We start from the raw sequence: 27,032 nt of genomic DNA, 5'->3' as shown, positions 1-27,032 counted from the left end.
GAACGGGGGAGGGGCAGAGAGAGAGGGAGACACAGAATCGGAAACAGGCTCCAGGCTCCGAGCCATCAGCCCAGAGCCCGACGCGGGGCTCAAACTCACGGACCGCGAGATCGTGACCTGGCTGAAGTCGGACGCTTAACCGACTGCACCACCCAGGCGCCCCACAAGCTTGTATCTTGATGCAGTAAACATGTTATCGTAAAGGTTGCATCTATTGAGTGCTTACCGTATCCAAGGAACTTTTGTTTTTAAGTTTATTTATTTTAAATTTTTTTTTTTTTTTTTTTTTTTAAATTTTTTTTTAACATTTTTTATTTATTTTTGGGACAGAGAGAGACAGAGCATGAACGGGGGAGGGGCAGAGAGAGAGGGAGACACAGAATCGGAAACAGGCTCCAGGCTCCGAGCCATCAGCCCAGAGCCTGACGCGGGGCTCGAACTCACGGACCGCGAGATCGTGACCTGGCTGAAGTCAGACGCTTAACCGACTGCGCCACCCAGGCGCCCCTAAGTTTATTTATTTTAGAGAGAGAGAGAGAGAGAGAGAGAGAGAGAGAGAGAGAGAGAGAGAGAGAGAGAGAGAGAAAATGAACATGTGGGGGAGGGATAGCAAGAGAGAAGAGTGAGAATCCCAAGCAGGTTCCATGGGCTCTGTGCTGACAGCAATGTGGAGCTCAAACTCTCAAACCATGAGATCATGACCTGAGCCAAAATCAAGAGTCAGAAACTCAACCAACTGAGCTACCCAGGCGCCCACCAAGGAACTTTTATAGGCATTCAACACGAATTCATTGAATCATGTATGAGTAAGTGTAGTTTCTTAAAGGACCAGCTGAAAGTCAGTGGGGCTATCGACAGCATTCTACACAATGAGTAACATTATGAAGCATACGGATCTAAAAACAGCTCATTGACCTTAGCCTCATATGTTCTTAGAAAATATTTCCCAGAGTTTATTCTTGTCTTTCTCCTTCCTCTTCTCTTCCTCCCCCTCCATTGCCTCCTCATCCTGTGTAGTAGGACACTTTATAGTCTGTATTTCTACAGAAACCCAAGATTTCTCAGCATTGATTCCTGTTACAGTAAAAAGGGATGCTTTTCCCATAGCTTTTTAGAAAATACAGATTTGTTAATCATATGTGCTTCAAATGTAAGCAACCTATACTCAGAAATAATTACAATAAGAAAAAGCGGTGTTATTTTTTCCCATTCATACAGGAAGAATTCTTTTTCAAACAGAGGGAATTTGCTTACAATTCAACATTTACTTGTTTGTGGTTGAAGTATATCTTGAAGTATTATAAGAAATATAACTTAGCATTATGCCTTCTGTCTTATAACAAAATATCTTACCATTTGTGTCCTCATATGGTTTTATCACTGTAGGAAGATTCCATGGTGAAAGAGTTGAAGTTTAGGGAGTTTTTGCTTAAAGTTTAACATGTTAAATTTTAGATCTCTAAAATATTTCACTTGTAATACTAGAAGCTAGCATATTCTGGTACTACATAGAGACCAACAGACCAGATGTAAAAGTGCTCTCTTTAATTTCTAGGACTTGGAAATGGAAGTCATGTGCCTAGCTTCATAACACAGACTAATAATTGCTTAAAGCATATGATAAATGAACAGTTTTGAATATTGCTATGCTAAATATTCTTAAAACCGTTTAGTGTAGTCTTTGGAATTCAGTCTCATTTGATTCTGTGAATGGATTTATGATGATATATTTTACCCATTGCAAATAATGATTCCCATGGTTGTTGTCCAATTTCTGTGAAGGCTACTCAGTTGGAGCTGGTCATTTTCGGAGTCCGCATACTACCGAAGTAGTTGGAGGAGCCCCTCAACATGAACAGATTGGTAAAGTAAGAATTACATTTTTACATTAATTCCTGACAAAACTTCAAGGAAACTGCATGAGAGAATGAGATACTAAAGGAGAAACTGCAAAAATTCTAAGGAATGAAAACTAAAAGTGATGAGCTGTGCACTGCCTTTCATGGTGAAAGTTGTATGGGTTTTAGATTAAATTTAACAGAAAAGCTTAAAGGAAAATTCTGAAAGTCAAATTGAGGCTTTTCTTTCTTTAAAAAAAATTTTTTTTAACATTTATTCATTTTTGAGAGAGACAGAGTGTGAGCGGGGGAGGGGAAGAGAGAGGGAGACACAGAATCCAAAGTAGGCTCCAGACTCTGAGTTGTCAGCACAGTGCCCGATGCAGCCTGATGCAGGGCTCAAACTCATGAACAGTGAGATCATGATTTGAACCAAAGTTGACGCTTAACCGACTGAGCCACCTGGGCGCCCCAGAGGCTTTTCTTTCTTGTGAGTAAATTGTTTTTGGAAAAAAAAAAAAAGATCTCAAGATGTCTAGGGAATATATTTACTGGTTACCACGTTTCTAGGTGAAGGGATATTGAGCGAGCTGTATGTTTTGTGTAAGACCAGAAAGAATCAGATGTTCTTTCTGGTTCTGGGTTTTTGTTCCATTGTAGTGTGGACATCACTAAACTTTTCTGAGCCTTACTTTGGAAAGTGAGGCAAACAGCACTTTGTGCTCTAAGGGATCAAGACCATAGTCCCTGAGAAGATAGTTCAAGGAAGGCATATCAATGTGAATGTGGTTCCCTAAAGCTTTTGAATTACACCCAAAAGGATTTTTGTTTCTTTTAACTCTTTGGGCAGTTACAAGTTGTGAATGTTGATGTTTTGATCACCTGAGGATTTTTTTTTTTTTTTTTCTTAACGTGATAGCAGTCTCAGTTTTTCTAACTCTGTTCCTAATTGCAGGCATACATATTCAGCATTGAGGCCAGAGAACTAAACATTTTACATGAAATGAAAGGTAAAAAGGTAATGTCTCCACCTTTGGTATCACCGAGGGCTTTCGTGAATCACCCTGCTGCTTTTCTCAGTGACGGGATCTGGTTTGTTTTGGGCAGCTTGGCTCTTATTTTGGAGCTTCTGTCTGTGCCGTGGACCTCAACGCAGACGGCTTCTCAGACCTCCTCGTGGGAGCTCCCATGCAGAGCATCATCAGGGAGGAAGGCAGAGTGTTTGTGTATATCAACTCTGGCTCAGTAAGTCCAATCACTCACCAGCTGCAGGCCGTCTATGGTATTATGATACAAACTGAAGTTCAGGCTTCTGAGGCTATAGATTCTTAGGCTTATTTTACTGATGAAAGTAGAAACTCTGCTATTGTACTAAAGCTCTAAAAATGAAATGGAACATTCTGGTGGATGGGAAGCTGTCCCATTTTGACATTCCGGAAGTAGGAGATTAGTTGTCCTGGTGTTTTTCTTTTTTTTTTTTTTTTTTTTTTTTATTTATTTATTTTTGGGACAGAGAGAGACAGAGCATGAACGGGGGAGGGGCAGAGAGAGAGGGAGACACAGAATCGGAAACAGGCTCCAGGCTCCGAGCCATCGGCCCAGAGCCTGACGCGGGGCTCGAACTCACGGACCGCGAGATCGTGACCTGGCTGAAGTCGGACGCTTAACCGACTGCGCCACCCAGGCGCCCCTGTCCTGGTGTTTTTCTACTGACATCTTGAATTTCAAGGAAAGTGTCTTTTAGTTTTATTATAATGCAAATCTCATTTGAAAGAATGATTTTTATCTAACCCTCAAAATGTAGATTTATTATTGGTTCTGTAGTGAATGTCTTTGCTTACAAATATCAGAAGTAGAAGATAAAGTAGAAAATGTTTTTAATTTATTTGAAAAGAATAGGAAACAAGATGTGTTTGGAGAAAATGTTAATTTACACAATTTATGTAGATGATATTCTTGATATAAGAATATAAGGGAGGCACCCGGGTGGCTCAGTCGGTTAAGTGTCTGGCTTCGGCTGAGGTCATGATCTCACAGTTGGTGGGTTCAAGCCCCATGTTGGGCTATGTGCTGACCACTCAGAGCCTGGAGCCTGCTTCAGATTCTGTGTCTCCCTCTCTCTCTGCCCCTTCCCTGCTCACACTCTGTGTCTGTCTCAGAAATAAACATGAAAAAAAAAATTGAAGAATATAAAGGGCACCTGGGTAGTTCAGTCAGTTAAACATCCAACTTGGGCTCAGGTCATGATCTCACAGTTGGTGGGTTTGAGCCTCACATTGGGCTCTGTGCTGACAGCTCAGATCCCAGAACCTGCTTTGGATTCTGTGTCTCCCCCTCTCTCTCTGCCCCTCCCCCACTTTTGCTTTGTCCTTCTTTCCCTGTCTCTCTCTCAAAAATAAACACACATTTTAAAAAATGGGCATAGTTCATTCCAAAGTAGATACAGTAGGTGTACAAGTAATTACTGCTTCTGGTTGAGTTATAAATTATGGGAGATGTTGTGGAGTAGAAACTAACCACTTCATAATTCAATTTAAAGAGTTCTGTTGACCTTATCTTGCCCGTCTGTCTTCTTGGCATTAAATAAAAACAAAGAATTGGTAGGCCTTGATGGAGTCTTCTTGGTCTGTTCCTTTGATTTAAGAGAAAGAATGGAATTGTGAGAAAAGTGACTAATTTCTTAAGGCACAGCAATTTTGGTCAGGATTCAACAAAGTAAAATCTGTTTCAAGAAAGTATTTGTAGTCTTGGGGCGCCTGGGTGGCGCAGTCGGTTAAGCGTCCGACTTCAGCCAGGTCACGATCTCGCGGTCTGAGTTCGAGCCCCGCGTCAGGCTCTGGGCTGATGGCTCGGAGCCTGGAGCCTGTTTCTGATTCTGTGTCTCCCTCTCTCTCTGCCCCTCCCCCGTTCATGCTCTGTCTCTCTCTGTCCCAAAAATAAATTAAAAAAAAAAAAAAAAAAAAAAAAAAAAGTTGAAGAAAGTATTTGTAGTCTTAATCAATGGTTTTAGAGCATTTGATAAGGTCCTATATTAAGCACTAGCCTAAACACTTTGATTTGAGAGTGAATAGTCTTATACAGTTAAAAGATTTTCAAAGTTCCGAATACAGAGCAGCAAAGTTGTTAATTGGGATTCCCTAGACTGTGTTTCCACTTAAATTTAATAGTCAAGGCATATCATCGACAAAGTGATCATGCATATCTCCTTAACAGTGATATCAAGCATCAGGTTTTTTTGCACAGATATTTCACATTTCCCTACTCATAAATGGTCATCTTATACTAGCTACATTCTCATCGTGCATACTTTTCTTTATAAACTAAACTTTTTGAAAACAGCTTGAAAAGTAATCCTATACACCTACAATAAGGCAGTATGTGATCTTTTTTTCCTCATTGAAGTCTTAAGCAATCCTAATGGGAAAAACAAATAAAAGTGTGTTCCTTTGATTTAAAGGGCAAGGAAGGAGCTGTACCCGTTAGGCTACCTTCTTGTTCTTCCCTCATTCCTACCTGGAGGCACCACTATTGAACATGGGGTAATTTCATAACTGATTGCAGTTTTTAACCCTTCTGACCTAGATTATTCTTTCTTTGTTCCCTTCTTACTTCCTATTTGTTACCTGTCTAAAATGGCACTAACCACTGCCTGGCAATATATTAGTTTGGCTTGGTACTGTCTGATCTTCTCCTGGAAGTGTTTTTCTACTGCTGTGTTTTTAGGGTTTGAAAGAGGACTGAAGAAATAGGTGCTCAGTAATTGTTTCTGAATGAACTGAAGGAAGAATGATACTTGAGTGAATCTTGCTTCCACCTGCTTCTACTAAAATAATTCTTAGAGGTCGCCAGAGGTCACCATTTTCTGACTGGAGAATACTTGAAGAGTGATCACTACTTCTTGAAACCCTCTTCATGGAACTTCAGTGCCTTTCTATTGTTTTAGGTCTATACCTTCTTGTCCTCTCTGGAGTCCATTCTCCCTTCTCTTTAAATTAGGATTTCCCTTGGAGTCCAGCTTTTTCATCCCTTATTCCCTGATAAAATAATTTCTGTTTTCGGTGCCGGTGATTTTTGTCTGCAGAGATGATTCATTAAAAAAAAAAAAAAACACTGAGCAAATATCTGAAATATTGAAACAAAACCTATGGAAATAGCTGAGAATAATCTTAGTTCTGACCTCTAAGACCTCAAGTGTAAAAAAGACACAAACATGAGAGTAAAGAATTTAAGTTTAGGAGTTGTTTGGTTGGAAAATAAAAGTGGAAGCGTGTTTCATAATCAAAAGGAAACAACCTGTGTGATTAGGGGATGATGAAGAGACTAAGAAGAGGAAAGGATCTATGATGAGTGCATGGATTTTTTTTTTTTTTTCTCAGTACAAAGGAGTGACAGAGTTTAGAAAGGGGTCTGACAGTTGTTACTGCAGTGGCTCATTATTGTAACATTATTGAACGTCTCCTTGGTTTTTTTTGTTTTTTTTTTTTCTTTTAATTTATTTTTGAGAGAGCACAAGCAGAGGAGGGGCAGAGAGAGAGAGAGAGAGAAAGAGAAACACAGAATCCGAAGCAGGCTCCAGGCCCTGAGCTGTCATCACAGAGCCTGATGAGGGGCTCACACTCACGAACTGTGAGATCATGACCTGAGCTGACCTCAAGTCAGAGGCTTAGCCGACTGAGCCACCCAGGTGCCCCTGAATGTCTCCTTGTAATAACTCATCTTTCAACTTAAGAGATAGCAGTTGACCAATCCATGTTTCATTGCCGCTAGGATAAGGCTCAAGGCTAGCTTCCGTTGTGCCAACTCCTGAACTCAGAAGCCTTCAGTGGCTTCCTGTTCCCTAAATGGAAGTAAATTTCCCTCAGTATTCAAAATTCCACACCATGACACTTCAGTTTTTTTGTTTTGTTTTGTTTTGTTTTGTTTTTGTCTCCTTCATTCTACATACCATTCATAACAGCCAAATTCTTTGGAAATTTGTTTTGCTGATTGTATTCTCTGCATATTAAAATTATGTCCATCCTTCAGTAGCCACCTTGAATACCATCTCTTATGAAATCTCTCCTTGCTTTTACAGTTAGATATGCTGTTCTTGAAAATACAAAGCAGTCTGTGCTTCTCAGTCATTTCCATGTTCGTGCTAAGCCTTCCATGTAACTGGGCTTCTTCAGGAAGGGGAGACTGTCTCCTACACACACTGCTTGGTCCTCCTTCGCCTCTTTCCTCTTTGCACAGTGCATTGCCTTTAGTAGGAACTCAATAAATATTTGCTAAATTGAATTATCAAAATGATTTATTGGATTTTCAAAGCCAGGGATCATGAGTTCGACAATTTTTATGTCCTCTGAGCTCTAATCATACTATTATATGTGTTGACATACTTGATAAATATTTATTGAATGGAACGGAGATGTGTGTACTAAAGCTCAGTCTGTAGTTTGTCCAACTTGTTTGAAGCATTAGAAAAAATCCATATCCAATTACAACAGTAAATCATGTGTAAAGTTGTCAGAGAGGGTTATAATGACATCTTTTCTCCCCTTTTCTGTCTAGGGAGCAGTAATGAACGAAATGGAAACAGAGCTCCTTGGAAGTGACAAATATGCTGCAAGATTTGGGGAATCTATTGTTAATCTTGGAGACCTTGATAATGATGGCTTTGAAGGTAATGAAAAGTATCTAATTTGGTACTTGACTTCTGCTTTTAAAATGGAACATGGAAGATAACATGATTGGAGTTTTAAGTTGTTTGCCTTTCTATAGAAAATGGAGCCAAAATGTTATGCTAAGCTCATTTTCTTTTTGGTGTTATACCTGACTTCTCCTCACTGGTTAACTATTCTTAATTGATTGCAGACTCATTAGACCAGGCTATTTAACTCTATGTACAGTAAAGACACTGATAAGACCCAACAGAGGCTGGCTGCAGAGCTGGAGCGGGGTTCTAGAAGACCCCGTTGTGCCAGGCATCCCTTGTTCAGGTGCTACGTTGTGGGACGATTTGGTGAATGGCAGGAGAGCATGCTTAGCAGTAGTGAGGGACAGCTGGCAGACCCAGTAATATTGGCTATTGACCAACTTATATGGAAGCCACTCCCTAATGCATTAGATAGTTCTGTCATAACTGTGCCTATTGGCTGGATATCAGCCCTGCTGTTGAAATACCTGTGTCTACCAGCCTTTCCTCTTAAAATTTACTTTTGTCAGTCTAATACGGAATGGTAACCAAGTCTGGTAAAATTGTGCATAGGATGATGAATGGGTTTGAAAGGAGGGTGTGCTATTTGTAGAGTTCAGCAAATAAGTATTTGATATTTTCAGGGCTCAGAATTGTCTGTCTTAATGTAATCATTAGCAATTGGTATATGGTAATAAGTTGAAACTGAGTTGGATACAGGAAATAGATGAGGGAGTACTATAAGTTCTCGCTTATTTTTAATACCTCTTACGCCAAAAGGCTTCACTCTAATTGTTTAAAATGTGTTGGTCTTTGGGGCGCCTGGGTGGCTCAGTTGGTTGAGCGTCCGACTTTGGCTCAGGTCATGATCTTGCAGTCTGTGAGTTCGAGCCCTGCGTTGGGCCCTGTGCTGACAGCTCAGAGCCTGGAGCCTGCTTCAGATTCTGTGTCTCCCTCCCTCTCTGACCCTCTCCCACTCATACTCTGTCTCTTTCTCTCTGTCAATAATAAATAAACATTAAAAAATAAAATGTGTTGGTCTTCAAGAAGAAAGTTAGTGGGTTACTGACTATATATTTTGAATACTTTGAATATACATTGAATAGATATCACATATTGAATATATGGACTCTATTAAATGTAAGAGTATAATTTGGTATACAAATATTACCATTTCTAGAGTTTTATATCTTATTAAAAATAAAGGAAATTAAGTATATATTTTTAAGGTTATGGTTACATGTAAGCTTTACATTAAAACTTCTATAAGGTTTTATTATGCTGTATTTCACAAGAGTCAGCAATTCTGATGTTTATTGGGCACTTACTTGGTGTCAGATGTACCATGCCAGGTGGAGAGTATATGCCATAATAAATGTAAATAAAAGAAATAGTGACACCCTTTTCTATAATTTTAAAATCAAATGGAATATAAAATTAAGATATTAAAAAAACCTTAAGTGGTGAAATTTAGGGAATTTACCTAATAACTATCTATGGATAAAGCCATGTTTATGCACCTTGACATTTCATAGATATTATGAGATAATGCAGTTCTTTCCTTGAAAAAGAAAATCATTCAGTAAGATACTTTGTTATGATTCCTTATACATCTTGTTTTAATTGACACATATGAGGAAGACCATTTGCTATTTTGAATGCACTAAAATAAAACATGGGTTAGTGTACATGAGAAGTGATTTTCTTTTTTTTTTTTTTTTTTGTGGCAGCAAAATGTCAATGACAAACCTGAATTCTTAAAATCAGATATAGTGGTAAAAAGGTCATGGACATTACTCCTGTAGCAAGGAGAATCCCAGGCAGTTTTCCAGTGGCATGTGAAGGACAGAAAGTGTTCTGTCCATGAGACTTAGGAAGAGGAACTAGGGGAGACCTTGGGGGTACGAGGCGGTCTTCCAGACTGCATGTGAGAACCTAGGTTTCAGACAGCACTTTGTGTCCTAAAGTCTTCGGCTCTTGACTCCTAAAGGTAATGGTTTTATGTGTTCTATTCAAACACATATGATTATCTGATTTAGGATTCTATTCAAATGATTATGTCTCATTTCAGTATATGTTTGTGCTATTACAATTTCATTTATAATTTACCTCATATTTACATTTAGTGACTCTATTAATGATGATTCACTTCAGTGCATGCTTGTTTATCTTTTTCTACTTTATCAGTTCTATTTTTTTTTTTTTAGTTTTATTGAGATGTGACTGAAATACATCGTTTAAGTTGAAGGTATACAACAGAATGACCTAATATATGGATGTAGTACAGAATGATGACCACCTTGCATCTAGTTAACATCTATTCCCTCACAGTTAATTTTTTTTCCTTGTGATAACTTAAGATCTACTCTCTTAGCAACTTTGAAATAGATGATACAATATCGTTCACTCTAGTCATTACACTGTACCTTGCATCTCCAGAACTGTATCTGAGAACTAGAAGTTTGTACCTTGACCTTTTCACCCAATTCCCCCTATCCCTCAACTCTGGCAACCACCAATCTGATCTGTTTTTGTGAGTCTGATTTTTTTTTTTTTAGATTCCACATGTAAAAGTGAGATCCTACCGTGTTAGTCTTTCTCTGACTTATTTCACTGAGTAAAATGCCCTGAGTTCATACATGTTACCACAAATGGCAGGATTAATTTCTTTTTTATGGCCAAGGTAGCCTTTTATTTTTGCCAATGAGTAAGCATTTTGCATGTTTTCGATCTTAACAAGACTGTGCTGATTTGCAAGTGGGCTCAGCGTGTTGTACTTCTTCACTGAGGTTTTTAATTCTTCTCTACCATATCTGCCTAGGTGAGAAAGCAAGGAACCTTGTCTTGTATTTCTTTGTTTCCCTATTCTTTACCGCATCTTCTATCTTATTTAATTATTCTGGAGTAGATGGGTGAAGTTACTTTTTGTTCATGGCAGTGTGTGGGATTGTGTAGAAAGGGGATGAAAATCTCACTTGTTCTTTTTCCTTCCACGTCCAGTCATAGATGCAAACAGACTTAAAGTCCTTACTATTCACACTTTCGTGGTGCTTTGTAGAGGAGACAAGTTATTTTTGCATTCATTATATCCTGTCCTTTTTCTTTTTTTAATTCAATAGGAAAAATCAGGCTGAATTTCCTGTGTACTTAGAAAAGCAATGCAGGCCATTTTTGGGGCGCCTGGGTGGCGCAGTCGGTTAAGCGTCCAACTTCAGCCAGGTCACGATCTCGCGGTCCGTGAGTTCGAGCCCCGCGTCAGGCTCTGGGCTGATGGCTCGGAGCCTGGAGCCTGTTTCCGATTCTGTGTCTCCCTCTCTCTCTGCCCCTCCCCCGTTCATGCTCTGTCTCTCTCTGTCCCAAAAATAAATAAAAAACGTTGAAAAAAAAAAAAAAAAGAAAAGCAATGCAGGCCATTTTCTAAGGAGATAACCAATTTGGCAAGAGTCCAGCATAAAAATCTCATCAAGAGTGTGAGGAAGTTAGGGAATAGGTACATGAATAAACGTACATGATGGACACAACTGACAGCATTTTGGATTTCATCCATAAAATTGATACGGAAAAACCACTTATATTTTGGCTTAAGTTTTTTCACCTTGAGCATTGACTTCTAGACTGTATGTTTGAATATTTTTTTAAGCAGAGCCATAATGAAGTATAAGCTGTGTATTTATGTGCCCCTGAAATGTTGATATATTATCATATCATTAATTGAGCAGTTCTTTTGACTGCAGGAGTTTGCAGGAGAGGAAAACACTGGAGATAGTCTGTAGTGTTCATGATTCCGTAGAGCATGGTTGATGGGTGAGCACAGGCTCTGGGAGCCAGACCGCAGCGCTTATATCCCAGCTTCTTCATATCCTAGCTCTGTGCCCTTTAGCAAGTTACACTCTGTGCCTCAGTTTCCTCATCCAAGTTGGAATCAAAAAGTACTTATTTGATAAAGTTTAAGAGTTACATGAGAAAAGCCCCTACTACAGTGCCTGCATTATAATAAAATTGTGTTTATTTCCATTGTTAGCTGATGTTAAAATTATTTTGATGATGCCAATAATTGTTACAGTTTGCACTAACAATGAAATAAAATGTTCTAAAAATTGTCAGTGTTTTGCTCTATATGTTGTGTCCCAAACTGACTTGGATAGGCATGAAAAAAACATTATTAATAATACGTATTTTCCTTATTCCTGTAACGTTTGCTAACATTTAGTATGTTCTGTAACAGATCCAAATGTAATCTATATATAATTTGGATCTATATATAAGAATTTGGATCTATATATAAGAAAGGAAAAAACTGAATATAGTCCACAAGTCTTCTGCTTGAAATGACATTGATTAGGGCTTTTTTATATTTCATTTGAAAGGGCACATCTGTATTGTGTCAAGACTTGTGCCTTACATCACTAGTGCTAGTGACTTATCGCAAGAATTTCTGTGTGTCAACAGCTTCATAGCCCCAGGCTCGTTAGCTTTACGTATCATCGAGAATGAAGATCCAGGACTCTAGTTTACTAATGATGTAGCCATAGTAGTTGAAGTATAAACCAACCCTGACTACTGAGATCCATGACAGGTCTTGCCTTCAGTGGCCACAGGATGCTTTCCCCCCACTCCTTCCCTTACCTCCCTCTTCCTCTCTCCTTCTCTCTCTTCCTTCCCACTCCTTCCCCTTATGTACCTGTGAGTATTTAGTTTGCACAGGTATGGCTCCAACTATTTCAAACTCATCGCCATTGTTCCTGTGTCCCATGCTGCCCCTTAGTCCACTGTCATGATGCAGGCTATTGTCTTTGTCTAAACTGCCTTTACCCTTTTTTTTTTTTTCTCACCTGGCTATGACCTGTCACTACTTTAATCTCGGCTTGGGTGTCCTCTTCTATGTGAAGCCTTTCCTCATTTCTACCACCTTGTCATATGTGGTGCTTTTATTCTGGTTTTACGTTCTCTTCTTCCCTGCTAGACCACAGTCCCTTTTCATGGCCCTCTCCTGTATGGCTGGTTTCTGTCAAATGCCCAGAATACAGTAGGTGCTCAATAGTTTTCCACTGAGTAAATCAACAAATGGGTGTAATTGCACATGAGGATTTAAAATAACTGGCACAAGTCAAAAGAGCGCAACCTTATGTTTAAACGATATATATATAAAGTATGTCTATTATTTACTTTTAGATGCCATTAGAAATTGTACAGCATTTGGCATAGAATCCTATCAAAGAGGTATTTATTCTCATTGAAATAGCAGTCAGCAATTACCACCGTAGCTGTTAAAAAGGTTTCAGATCTGATAAACTAAGAAGTATTGACTATCATGAAAGCAAACTTGCTGTATTTTGGGTTTCTTTGAAAGTAATAAGAAAACATTGCATGTAAATGAACCTATGACTAAACCCAAATTAAAACTAATGAAATGCTCTTGCAGCTGTAGAAAATTATTTTTCTCCTGTGTGTTGTATATTTATGGCCCTTAAGCAATCATGTCATTCCTAGTTTGTTTTCTTTTGCTTATGTCAGTTGATGAACTCTTTTATTTTTTTCTCTTGGCATCATAACCTGATACGAATCTCCATAAAGTCATAAAGATGATGTAGTCATTACTTTACAGAACAAATTCAGTTTCCGAAATCCAGTTTGCATGTTTATACATGGGTGGGTGGATACAGATGTTCTTAACAAATACCTTAATTACTTTCATTAGAACAGGAATTTAGAGGTCATTTTGCAAATAAAGTAAAACCCAGAGCTCAAAACAAGGACTCTTATGGTTATAATATTCACAGATGATAATTTATTATGTGCTCAGGTCTGCTCTAAGCACTGTACATGAGTTATGTCCTATGCTGAGGGTGAGTTCTCTCATGATCCCAGGCTATCTGTGAAGGAACTGAGACACAGAGAGGTTAAGAAGAGGCCCCTGCTGGGGGTCATGCTTTGGTGGTTTGGCTCTAGAGGCTGGGCCCTTAACCATTACTAGAGTGTCTTTCAGAGCCATTTGCTCTTCGTCTTCCAAGCACAGACTGTTTTATACCATTCTGCACATTGTTATGATGACGGATGCATTTTGTGGTGTTTGTTTTCTGTGTAGTGAGTATTCATTTCTTGATAAGGAACTTTCATATGTGATATGAACTAAGTAGCATGAAAGTCTTCAGAGTTGCATTCTTTCTATTAAGAATTCATTTTTTCTGCCATTTAAATCCTTGAACAGATGTTGCAATTGGAGCTCCACAGGAAGATGGCTTGAGAGGTGCTATTTATATTTACAACGGCCGAGCAGATGGGGTCTCACCAACGTTCTCACAGGTAGGGTACTATTCTGCTTTCAAGAGAAGGATTGATGATAAACGGTTCCTGAAACTTCCAGGGTTAACATAGATTTATTTTTCTTAATTTCCTCTTTCAGGTACTTAATGTATTCTATTTCACCCTTTTTCTTGTAATAACAGTAGTTGGTCTCATTTTGAAGGTCATTAATAACTCTTTGGAATCACATGTTTTCTCCATAACTAGGAGTTCTGGTTCACATCCATTCTAGTTTGTATTTAATCTAGTAAGGATTTCCTCTGGGGGCTCTTGGGTGCCTCCACTTCTTGATTTCGGTTCAGGTCGTGATTTCTTGGGATTCTCTTCCTACCTCTCTCTCTGCCCCTGCCTCCCTCACACACATGCATCCGTGCTCTCTCTCTTGCTCTCAAAATAAATAAACTGAAAAAAAAATATTTCCTCTGCATTCCATCAAATTTATGTTCTGAGATAGTATCTGTACTCTTTCAGATAAGCCCATGTGGATTTGATTAACTGTGTCTTGCAGTGTGCCTAAAGCCCCATGTTTCAGGGAGGTCGCACAGGGAGAGCAAACACATGATACTCTGATTCTTTCGGGAAGCAGCCGCAAGATGGGAGCTTTTAATAAAGTTCCCTGGTCTAACTCAGACTTGACTTTTGTCTTTCGATAAATCGGGATATTTCAGTGTATAGGAAACACTCCATACGTATGCAGAGAAGAAAAGTTTTTCCAAAGATCTTTGTGTGGAAATATTAGCTAATACTGTTATTCTTGATTGAGCAAAATAGGTAAATGGTTCTCCATATTGAACATGAAACCTCTGTACTTGTCTAGTAAAAACTATTGACTTTCTTAGTATGAATAGTGGCCAGGCACGAATAAATCTATCCGGATGTGAAATTAGACATATGGAATAGGAAACACGTGTCTGATGTCAGTTGTCACATGCTAGGAAGCAATCTGGCCAAATGGTGTGGCTTTCATCATAAGCCTGAGTAGTAGGGAAATAAATACAAAGCCTGAAAGAAGACTGGGGAGAGAGAGTCAGGACTGTTTAAGATCCCTTCTGTATAATTTTCTCTTTGTGACTTTTTCTAGTCAGAAAGTGATTTTTTTCTTGGCAAAAAATAGATGTTATCTCCCCAGCTCAAGCTGGCAACTTTCATTTCTTTTAGATGCAAGTATTTGACTTAAATGCATTTTGTTACTAAATGTGCCTAGGTGTTGTAAGGCTCATGATTTAACTAGATCATTGCTGCTTTGAGATATTCTTTGAGATATTTGAGTGTTAAAAAACTGCTTCCTACTTACCGATTTTTCAGAGAATTGAAGGACTTCAAATCAGCCAATCATTAAGTATGTTTGGACAGTCTATATCTGGACAAATTGATGCAGATAATAATGGATATGTAGGTGAGTATTAAATTGACTATTTCATAAATTGAAATGAGCTCTATTGGGGTGTTGCCTTATTACAAAGTACATAGAACTGGTATGGAAAAGTCCTAATTTACTGGTAATTTGTTTCTTTCCTTTTTAAAGCTTTTTTGAATGCAAGGATGGGTCAGAAATGATCAAATAATTAGTCACTTGTACCGTGTTAGTTACTTGACATTTTATTCCTTGTTCTTGAAAAAATGAAAGGCACCCATGAAAATCAAACATGAGGTGCTGGGAAAAAAAGACACTTTTTTGTACCTTGAGAGGAGATTCCTGGGTGACTATGTGTAGTCTAAACATTGAATTTTTTAGTAAACTTTATAAGTTTTTATCATAAAGTTTGTTTACATTGTAAAGGGATGAATGTTATTACAGATGAATAGACTCAGATAAATGTGGAATGAATCCTAAGATGTAAGTATATCTTTTGTAATTAATTTTCTGTAAATAGTGTTTTGATATAGTCATAAGGTGATACATAGGTATTTGTGGCTGGAAAGCAATTCTCTTTGACTAATGATGTTCATTAATCTGTTGTTTTTCATCCTCCAGATGTGGCAGTTGGTGCTTTTCGGTCTGATTCTGCTGTGTTGCTGAGGTAAGGTTGATGCATTTTACTGCTTAATGACAATTGGGCTTAATTGTAAATGATGGGAGGCAGTTTTTTAAATTGGCAGTGGTGGTGACCTCATAATGCTTTTTTCTTGGTATTATGAAATTTTATTGAACTTTAGGATTGTATTTCCATCTTACGTGGCTATTATAATTAAATCCTCAGGCAAAGCCAGTATTTTTAGAAACTCAAATGAAAATTTCTCTTGATTCATTCACAGAAATGTAATTGAGTATATATATGCACTTACTACTAATAAGGCAGTTTCATGAAGTTACTTTGTCAATGGAAACTGAAAAAACAAATCCAATTTTTTCTAAAGGAAAAGTAATATTGCTAATTTTATTTCCTTCTTAGGACAAGACCTGTAGTGATTGTTGAAGCTTCTTTAAAACATCCTGAGTCAGTAAATAGAACAAATTTTGACTGTGTTGAAAATGGATTGCCTTCTGTGTGCATGGATCTAACACTCTGTTTCTCATACAAGGGCAAAGAGGTTCCAGGTTATATTGGTAAGGATGGCCTTACAGAATTTACCCTGAGTGTGTACTTCACTCATTAATCTCATGGTCGTCTTCTGAGCCCTGACATTGTTTCACCTTAGAGGTGAATACTCCTTTCTGCCTCATCTTTTGGATTCTCAAGTTACTCTAACCAATGAGTGGGCAACAGTAAGAGGCTGTATATAGTTTTCTGAAAATTATGACAAGAAGTAAATCAGGAGTATCACCTTGCTGTATTGGGGTGAGCTAAACTGAGCTTAATATATGAAATATCTTTAGAATAGAAAGAACATTACCACAGCTTCTTCTTTGTTTAACTGGGCTCCTTTCACAGCTGGAGCTGGCTTAAATTGGAAGTCCTGAGAGGGAGATTGTTCCCTTTATATTTTGTCTTTTGAGTGCGTGAAGAAGCTTATCTCAAACCTAGACGTTGATTTCAATTTTCATAAGTAACACACATCTCTTGAGGATTTCCTATGACTGTCAGCTTCTGAGAGCCATGTCCATTCCCTTTATATAGGTAGCTCTCAGTTGCCCGCTCTGGAGAAGAGCGTATTGATAGGGCTCATGCAAAATTGTGGTTAATCTCAAATCACATATATGTGACTTTATGCACGTTAAATTTTTTCTAGCAGGTTATGTTCCTAATTATGTTACACTTAAGCTAGTATTAGAATAACTACTAATGAAACTAGCCAATGGTAGGAGAGTGGCATACTTGGGTTTATTATCTGGACATTAAAATTAGATAAACTTCATGAGCCACCCAGGACCTACCCAGAGTTGATTGTATTCATGGCCCTGCAGACTCTCATCATCTAAACATCACAAAGGGCAGCAAATACACCGAATCAAACTATGGATATGTAACAGAAACCTCCTTCTGAATCAGCCTGTAATGAGAGGTATAGAATGAGGTTAGTGTATCTACTTTAGAACAGACTCACTTTTCATAGTGCGCTGCAAAAGTCCTGGCTAGGCATACAGTAGTAGGAAAGTGGGCAAAACTTTAACCTGGTTACAAGAAGTGGCATTTTCAGGGCATGACCCCAGTAACACAGACAAATTGATGGATTAGCTGAAAGACAGACGTTGAATTGATACGACTATCTCCCTTTATGTAAAATCCGTTTTGTTGTACTACCGATTCCATTGTGACCAGATATTTTTTAAAATGTTTGAAAACAAATGTATGACACTTGTAAATAATCACAGCGCTGTTACAAAAGCAAGCTTTAGAGTTGCATAGAATGAGTCCTTGGGAGAAATAATTCACATGGTAAGCATTTTTCATAAAAACCGATGTTTTGCCACTTACTGTGAATGGATTTTTATTCACCCTTTTTTCCTTTACTTTTTGCCTGAACTCCTGGTGATGAATTGTGGATGGCTGTTTCAATTACTCTTTCATCTCTGAGGCACTGAATCTCTGCTATTGTAATTTTGAAGCCAATTGATTGGGACTTCATTGTTTATTTTATAAATAAAAGTCAGGTTAAAAGATTTATTTGAAACTTGTAGGAGTAATACAGGTTTTATCCTTATGTTTCCTTGAAAAAAGTAGATAAAATCGCTCCGAAAGAATAAGTTACTCCCAAGATGTAAATGAAAACTTCAGGAATTATATACATTCTTTAAAATATCACTTATGAATTTATTGCTCCTATATAATGAGCGATATCTCAGCAGACTGTTAATGTAGCTTGTTTTGGAAAGAATTCTTTTAGATTAAAAAAAAATCGCTCTTTCTTTGTAATATCTGTCTTGGAATTTTTTTGGATGCTTATTAATTTTCCTTATATTTTTGCTTATTGAGGATATTCTTCAGCAGATGATTATCTACTATGTGGTATTTGAAGTAAATATTACTAAACTTCCAGAATATTTATTCAGAAGATGTCTATATTTGGCACAAACCAACACTGGAAGGTCAAACCGGAAACCAATAAAAACATGGAGAAGACTAATCAGGGTCTAGGGCTGGAAAAGGAGATGTCTTTGGGTGAACTGTTTATATAGGTTTGACTTTTGAACAATTTGTTCACTTTTCATTTTGAAAAATAATAAAAATTAATAACCTCTCAAGTCAGAAACAACAGTGAACCCCACCGTGTATAAAATTAGTGATACGTGATACGTGAGTGCAGTATTCTGTCTGTGGCTCTTTAGTTGGACATTCTAAGAACAAAAGGATTCCAAAGAAATATGAAACTTAGAACTTTTATGAGTAGTTAAATTTTAGTATTGTAGTTTTGAAACATATATAGGAAGATTAAGTAAATACCTGAAGATGGTAACAGTTAAAACTAGAAACCTAGAGAAAAGTTGATTGATATAACAATTTTTTCAACTTGTGTTTTCAATATGTGTCGTCTTCCAGATTTCAGGTTAGTTTTGAAAAGCCACTGAAATAAGAAAATACTGGATATCATTTTGACTTTTTCATTTCAAAAATAATAAATGCTTTTAGGTACTTATTTGCATTAACTGCAATTCTCTCTACATTTTTGCAGTTTTGTTCTATAACATGAGTCTGGATGTGAACCGGAAGATAGAATCTCCATCAAGATTTTACTTTTCTTCTAATGGAACATCTGATGTGATTACAAGCAGCATAAAAGTGTCAAGCAAAGTAGCTAACTGCAGAACACATCAAGCATTTATGCGGGTAATGTAGACTAGTTTTTTATTAATGAATGTGTAAACTTCAGTATTACCACTACAGTGAAAATCTTACTGCATTGGTATCTTTTTATAAAATGTGGTTGGAAAGCAGATGTGATCCCCTCCTGAACTAGCTGGCCTATTGTTACAGAGTTAAGATGTTCGGCAATCCTGTGATGTGGCTAATGCAGAGTCCGCATTTTGCATCTTCTTTATTTCACATTTATCACATTTTTACTGTGTCATTCTTTTTAAAGATTTGCCTTTTCCTTTCTACAATTGCTATTTTCCTATCCCTGTTTTATATGCTTCCCTAGAAATGTACATATTGAGTAGCTCTGCTGAGCCTGAGATCTGTTTCCAGGTAGGTTTTACTTTACAGCGGTGTGGTAGGGAAGGGTAGGGTGGGGGCAGGGAAGTTGGTTTGTTTTTCGTGTGACTCTAATGAAGCAGAAGCCATCGTGACTGCGTTTGGATCAGGTCTTTGTCCCCATGCCAGCATTGTTAGTGATGTCAGTGGGAACTCGCACAGTTGCAGCGTGGTAGGGATCATCTGTGGGCCAGGACAATGACTCTCAAGATGTTTGGGGGTATGTCCTGCCAAAGCACAGCCAGTTTCATGTTTCTTTTATTAAAATACTCATTCCCAAACTGATCATCACGTTCCTTGCGTTGGTCAAATTTTATCCTATGGAGCAGTGCCAGGTCGTTTTCATTAGGGAATGGTGTACTTCATCAGAAAATCTACGGCCACAAAGAAGCCAAACTATTCCCAGGAGCCCCTTCTGGGATTGCAAATAGTAGCCTCCGCTTAGAACTTAATTTTCCCTTGGATACTTATTCCAAGCAAATGCAAACAAGCATCAAGGTTCTAACACTATTAAATGCTAAAAGCAATAATCCCTATGCTATTTCCTCATTTCCCTTAACACTTTTTATTGTACTAGAATAAAGCTATGAGATGGTTGAGAACCAAAAACATAGAATGATACTAATGTAACCATCATTTGTATGTTAGGGATGAAAGAGGGATTTTTTTAATACTATATAGTTGAGATTGTACTTAGTCTCCAAAATTGACTCACCTATCATTGAGACCATTTTCAAGGCAGTAAAAGGGCTGACATTAGACATTCGCAAAGAAACATTGTGTTGAATTTGTATGACAGGAAATTGATCTGACTTACTTAGTTACTCCTGTGTTTCTTGGCATTGTTCCAACGAGTAAGAGTTCATCAAAAATTGTGTATTTTCGTTGGGATACATTTGTAGTAGAAATGACAATTTAGCAGAGGTTTCTTGACGCACATTTGTAATGTTACCCTGGTGTTGATGGTAGCAGGTTAACAGTGATTGACTTTCAGCCATATTGTCAATGTCAAACAAAAGCATTTACCTCTGGGATTGGTACACAGTAGGAACTTTTTAAAAAGTGATAGAAACCATTATTAAAATTAAAACAGGTCTAGTTGTTATTCAGGAAGATATGGGAAGATAATGAGTGCATTGTCCATTCCCACCAGCCTGGTAACTGGAGGTATTTCACAATGCTAATAGTACAGTGCTTCTAGAGTCCAAAAGAACCTGATACTCTTTTTTTTTTTTTTTTAATTTTTAGAAGATGTATATTTATTTTGAGAGGGTGAGAGAGAGAGAGAGAGAGAGAGAGAGAGAGAGAGAGTTGGAGAGGGGCACAAAGAGAGGGAGAGAGAGAATTCCAAGCAGGCTCCACACCGTCAACACAGAGCCTATTGTGGAGCTCGATTTCATGACCCTAGAATCATGACTTGACCTGAAATCAAGAGTCAGACAATTAACTGATTGAGTGACCCAGGCACCCCAGAAACTGATATTATTCTGCCTTCTTAATGATAGTAAAAAAAGAAGAGCAGTGGTCAGGATGCTTGGATTGTCTGTCCCTTTGTTCCATAAAACTTGTCCAGTATCAGGAATATTAATGGTCATATTCTACTTCAACGTCACTTAAAATGAAGTGAGGTACACTTGTTAATTATGTGGCCTGGCCCACAGCCTCCACTTCTCACAGGACTCTCTGTCTGCCAGTTGGGCACACTTTCCTCCTATGGTCCTTGGCATTGGTCATACCAGATAAGCTCCACTTAATTAAATTGAGTAGGTATTTGAGTACCAACATTCTGTTTGAGACACTTGCATATATCAATGAATGAAATATAAAGAGATTACTGCCCTCACCGTGTTTATAGTCTAGTGGAGTGAGGTAAACAACATGATAAAAATGTAAATTTTAGACTATTTTACAAGATAAACATGATCAAAAAAGAAAAGGGCAGGGGCGCCTGGGTGGCTTGGTCAGTTAAGCGTCCGACTTCGGCTCAGGTCACAATCTCACAGCTTGTAGGTTTAAGTACCACATCAGGCTCTGTCCTGACAGCTCGGAGCCTGGATCCTGCTTCGAATTCTGTGTCTCCCTCTCTCTCTGCCCCTCCGTCCTTCCCTCCCTCCACCTGTCTGTCTCTCTCTGTCTCTCTCTTTCTTTCTCTCCTTTTCTCTCTCAAAAATAAACATTTAAAAATTTAAAAAGGACAGAGTACAGGAAACTGTGGAGTGCTGGAGAAAAAATGAAGGGTGCATTTTATTTTATTTTATTTTATTTTATTTTTTCAACTTTTTTTTTTTTTTTTTTTTTTTTTTTTTTTTTTTTTTGGGACAGAGAGAGACAAAGCATGAACGGGGGAGGGGCAGAGAGAGAGGGAGACAGAATCGGAAACAGGCTCCAGGCTCCGAGCCATCAGCCCAGAGCCTGACGCGGGGCTCGAACTCACGGACCGCGAGATCGTGACCTGGCTGAAGTCGGACGCTTAACCGACTGTGCCACCCAGGCGCCCCTTATTTTATTTTTTTAAGTATAATTTACACAGTGTTAGATTAGTTTTAAATGTTTTATATAATGATTCAATCATTCTGTGCATTAGAGATGATCACAAGTGTCCTGTTTTTAAAATTTTTTTCTCCAGGGTAGTTAACATGCAGTGTTTCACTAGTTGCAGCTGTACAATGAAGTGATTCAACGGTTCCATATGTTACTCAGTGCCCATCAGGATAAGGGTACACTTAATCCCATTTATCTGGTTCACCCATGTCCCCAACCTCCCTCCCGCTGTTCTCTATACTTAAGAGTCTGTTTTTTTCTTTTTTTTGTTTCTTAAATTCCACAAATTAGTGAAATCATATGGTATTGGTCTTCCTCTGACTTACTTTATTGAACATCCTACCCTCTAGGTCCATCCGTGTTGTTGCAAATGGCAAGAATGCATTCATTTTTATGGCTAATATTCCAGTGTGTGTGTGTGTGTGTGTGTGTGTGTGTGTGTACACACATGCCACATCTTTATCTTTATGCATTCATCTATCAGTGGACACTTGGCTTGCTTCTATGTCTTGGCTATTGTAAATAAGGTTACACTAATCATATGGGTGCATATTTTTTTTGAATTAGTATTTTCATTGTCTTTTGGTAGATATCCAGTAATGGGATACCTGGATCATATAGTAATTCTATTTTTAATTTTTTGAGGGACCTCAATACTGTTTTCTAATAGGCTGCATTAGTTTGCATTCCCACCAGAAGTCCCAAGGGTTCCTTTTTTCTCCACATCCTCACCAACTCTTGTTTTTCTTGTTTTTTTTGATTTTAACCATTGTGACAGGCTTGAGGTGACATCTCATTGTGGTTTTGATTTGTATTTCCCTGGGGATGAGTGATGTTGAACATCTTTTCATGTGTCTGTTGGCCATTTGTATGTCTTCTTGGGAAAAATGTCTATCCAGTTCCTCTGCCTGTTATTTAATTAGATTTTTGAAATTTTTGGTGTTGAATTGCTTAAGTTCCTTATGTAGTCTGTATATTAACCCCTTATTGGATATATCATTTGCAAATAGCTTCTCTCAGTAGGTTTTTTTTGTTTGTTAATTGTTTCTTTTGCTGTGCAAAAGCTTTTTATTTTGGTGTAGTCCCAGTAGTTTATTTTTGCTTTTATTTCTCTTGTCTCAGGAGACAGGTCTAGAAAAATGTAGCTACAGCTATTTTCAAACACATTACTACCCATATTTTCTTCTAGTTTTATGGTTTCAAGTCTTTCATTTAAATGTTTAATTCATTTTGAGTTTATTTTTGTGCATGATGTGAGAAAGTGGTCCAGTTTCATTTTTTTGGCATGTAGCTGTTCAGTTTTCTCAGTACTATTTGTTGAAGAGACTGTCTTTTCCCTATTGTATATTCTTGTGGGTTTATTTCTGGGTGCTCTACTCTGTTCATTGATCTATGTGTCTGTTTTTATGCTAGTACCATACTGTTTTGATTACTATAGATTTGTAATATAACTTGAAATCTGGAATTGTGATACCTCCTAGTTTGTTCTTTCTCGATTACTTTGGCTGTTTGGGGTCTATTGTGGTCCCATACAAATTTTAGGTTTATTCTAGTTCTGTGAAAAATGCTTTTGGCATTTTTATAGGGATTGTATTGAATCTAGATGGCTCTGAGTAGTATGAACATTTTTTTTATTGGTTTCAGGAGTAAAATTTAGTGACTTATCACATACATATAACACCCAGTGCTCATCACAAGTGCCCTCCTTAATGCTCATCACCCATTTATCCTATCCCCCCCACCTTCTCTCCAGCAAACCTCAGTTTGTTCTCTGTATTTAAGAGTCTTTTATGGTTTGACTCCTTGTTTTAATCTTCTTTTATTTTTCCTTCCCTTCCCCTATGTTCATCTGTTTTGTTTCTAAAATTCCACATGAGTGAAATTATTTGATACTTGTCTTTCTCTGACTTATTTCACTTCGCTTAGCATAACACACTCTAGTTCCATTCATGTTGCTGCAAATGGCAATCTTCCTTCCCTCCTTCCTTCCTTCCTTCCTTCCTTCCTTCCTTCCTTCCTTCCTTCCTTCCTGATGGCCAGTTAATATTCCATTGGGTGTGTGTGTGTGCACATCTTTTTTATCCATTCATTAGTCGATGGACATTTTGGTCTCTTTCCATAGTTTGGCTAATGTTGATAGCACTGCTGTAAAAATTGGGGTGCATGTGCCCCTTCAAATGAGCATTTTTGTATCCTTTGGATAAATTCCTAATAGTGCAATTGCTGGGTTGTAGGTAGTTCTACTGTTAACTTTTTGAGGAACCTCCATACTGTTTTTCAGGGTGGCTGCACCAGTTGGTATTCCCACCAATGTCACAAAAGGGTTCCCCTTTCTCTGCATCCTTGCCAACTGTTGTTGCCTGAGTTGTTAGCCATTCTGACAGGTGTGAAGTGGCATCTCATCGTGGTATTTGGTCTGTATTTCCCTGCTGATGAGTAATGTTGAGCATCTTTTCATGTGTCTGTTTGCCTTCTGGATGTATTCTTTGGAAAACTGTCTATTCATGTCTTCTGCCCATTTTTTAATGGATTATTTGTTTTTTAGGTGTTGAGTTGGTAAGTTATTTATAGATTTTGGATACTGACTCTTTATCCTGTATGTCATTGGCAACTATCTTCTCCCATTCCATCAGTTGCCTTTTAATTTTGTTGATTGTCTCCTTTGCTGTGCAAAAGCTTTTTATCTTGATGAAGTCCCAATAGTTCATGTTTGCTTTTGTTTCCCTTTCTTCCAGAGACTTGTCTCCTAAGAAGTTGCTGCAGCCAAGGTCATAGGGGTTGCTGACTATGTTCTTTTAGCATTTTGATGGTTTCCTGTCCCACATTTAGGGTTTTCATCCATTTTGAGTTTATTTTTGTGTGTGGTGTAAGAAAGTGGTCCAGGTTCATTCTTCATGTTGCTGTCCAGTTTTCCCAAGACCATTTGCTGAAGAGACTGTCTTTTTCCCCTTGGATATTCTTCTCTGCTCTGTTGACAATTAGCTGACCATATAGTTGTGGGTCCATTTCTGTGTTCTCTCTTCTGTTCCATTGATTTTTGTGTCTGTTTTTGTGCCAATACCATACTGTCTTGATGATGAAGCTTTGTCATACAGTGTGAAGTCTGGAATTGTGATGCCTCCAGCTTTGGTATTTCTTTTTCAACACTACTTTGGCTATTTGGAAGTCTTTTCTAGTTTCATCAAATTTTAGAATTGTTTGTTTTAGCTCTGAAGAATCCTGGTGTTATTTTGATAGGGATTGCACTGAATGTGTAGATTGCTTTGGGGTAGTATAGACATTTTAACAATATTTGTTCTTTCAATCCATGATCATGGATTTTTTTCCATTTCTTTGTGTTGTCTTCAGTTTCTTTCATAAGCGTTCTATAGTTTTCAGAGTACAGATTTTTACCTCTTTGGTTAGGTTTATTCCTAGGTATCTTATGCTTTTTGGTGCAATTGTAAATGGGATTGATTCCTTGATATCTCTTTCTGCTGCTTCATTATTGGTGTACAAAAGTGCAACAGATTTATTTATGAACATTTTGACAATACAGTTTCTTTCAGTCCATAAGCATGGAGTATCTTTCCATTTGTGTCCTCTCCAATTTCTCTCATCAATGTTTTATCACTTTCAGAGGCCAGGTCGTTCACCTGCATGGTGTATTCCTAGGTATTTTACTCCTTTTGTGCAATTGTAAATGGGACTGTTTTCTTTAATTGCTCTTCTACTTCATTATTAATATATAGAAATGCAACTGATTTCTCTGTATTAATTTTGTATTTTGTTACCAGACTGAAAATATTTATTAGTTCTAGTAGTTTTTTGTAGTCTTCAGAGTTTTCCATATATAGTACCATGTCATCTGCAAAGTTTTAATTTTTCCTTACCAGTGTGGATGCCTTTTAATTTTTTTTCTTAGCTGATTCCTGGGGTGGGACTTCCCATACTGTGTTAATAAGTGAAGGTGGTGAGAGTAAGCATCCTTGTCTTGTTCCTGATCTTAGAGGAAAACTTTTCAGTTTTTAATCATTGGGTATGATGTTAGCTGTGGGTTTTTTATATATGGCCTTGTAATGTTGAGGTAGGTTTCATTTAAATCTACTTTGTAGAGAGTTTCTATCATGAATGAATATTGTACTTTGTCAGATGATTTCCCTGCATTTATTGAGATGATCATATGGTTTTTATCCTTTCTCTTGTTGATGTATCACATTGATTTGTGAATATTGAGTCCTCCCCACCCCCCTGTATCCCTGGAATAAATCCCACTTGATTGTGTTGAATGATTTTTTAATGTATTATTGAATTTGGTTTACTAACGTAACAGAAACCCATGGGGGAGGGGAAGGAAAAAAAAAAAAAAGAGGTTAGAGTGGGAGAGAGCCAAAGCATAAGAGACTGTTAAAAACTGAGAACAAACTGAGGGTTGATGGGGGGTGGGAGGGAGGGCAGGGTGGGTGATGGGTATTGAGGAGGGCACCTTTTGGGATGAGCACTGGGTGTTGTATGGAAACCAATTTGACAGTAAATTTCAAATATTAAAAAATAAATAAAAAAAAATAACACACTCAAAAAAAAAGAATTTGGTTTACTAATATTTTGTTGAAGATTTTTACATTTATGTCAATCAGAGAAATTGGCCTATAAGTTTCTTTTTTTTGTAGTGTCTTTGGTCTTGGTATCAGGGTAATGCTGGCCTCATAGAATGATTTTGGAAGTTTTCCTTCCTCTTCTAATTTTGGGAAGAGTTTGAGAAGAATTGGCATTAACTCTTCTTTAAGCATTGGGTAGAATTCACCTGTTAAGCTGGTCCCGGACTTTTTGTTTGTTGGGAGTTCTTTGATTACTCTTTCAATTTTATTGGAAGTAATTGGTCTGTTCAAATTTTCCATTTCCTTCTGATTCAGTCTGAAATATTACACATTTCTAGAAACTTAGCCATTTCTTCTAGCTGTCCAGTTTGTTGGCATATAATTTTTTCATAACATTCTTTTGTAATCTTTTGTATTTTTGTGATGTTAGTTTTTCTCCTTTTTCATATCTGATTTTATTTACTTTGGTCTTATCTCTTGTTTTTTTCTTGATGAGTCTGGTCTGAAGATTTATCAATTTTGTTGA

General features: G+C 37.7%; 1 protein-coding gene across 1 annotated transcript in view; it reads left to right on the top strand.

The window, feature by feature from the left end:
• The window catches only part of ITGA4 (integrin subunit alpha 4), a 94,940-nt gene that overhangs the window by 24,218 nt on the left and 43,690 nt on the right, over positions 1-27,032 (top strand). The window contains exons 7-15 of the mRNA XM_058712382.1: positions 1,783-1,868; positions 2,794-2,856; positions 2,946-3,083; positions 7,389-7,500; positions 13,721-13,815; positions 15,121-15,211; positions 15,791-15,836; positions 16,209-16,363; positions 18,868-19,022. Of these exons, the coding sequence (XP_058568365.1) occupies positions 1,783-1,868; positions 2,794-2,856; positions 2,946-3,083; positions 7,389-7,500; positions 13,721-13,815; positions 15,121-15,211; positions 15,791-15,836; positions 16,209-16,363; positions 18,868-19,022 (941 nt within the window). The remainder of the gene's footprint in view (positions 1-1,782; positions 1,869-2,793; positions 2,857-2,945; positions 3,084-7,388; positions 7,501-13,720; positions 13,816-15,120; positions 15,212-15,790; positions 15,837-16,208; positions 16,364-18,867; positions 19,023-27,032) is intronic.

This window comes from Neofelis nebulosa, chromosome 2, assembly GCF_028018385.1.
Source record: "Neofelis nebulosa isolate mNeoNeb1 chromosome 2, mNeoNeb1.pri, whole genome shotgun sequence".
NCBI lineage: Eukaryota > Metazoa > Chordata > Mammalia > Carnivora > Felidae > Neofelis > Neofelis nebulosa.
Note: the sequence above shows the minus strand (reverse complement) of the source record. Positions and strands in the feature narration are given on the sequence as shown.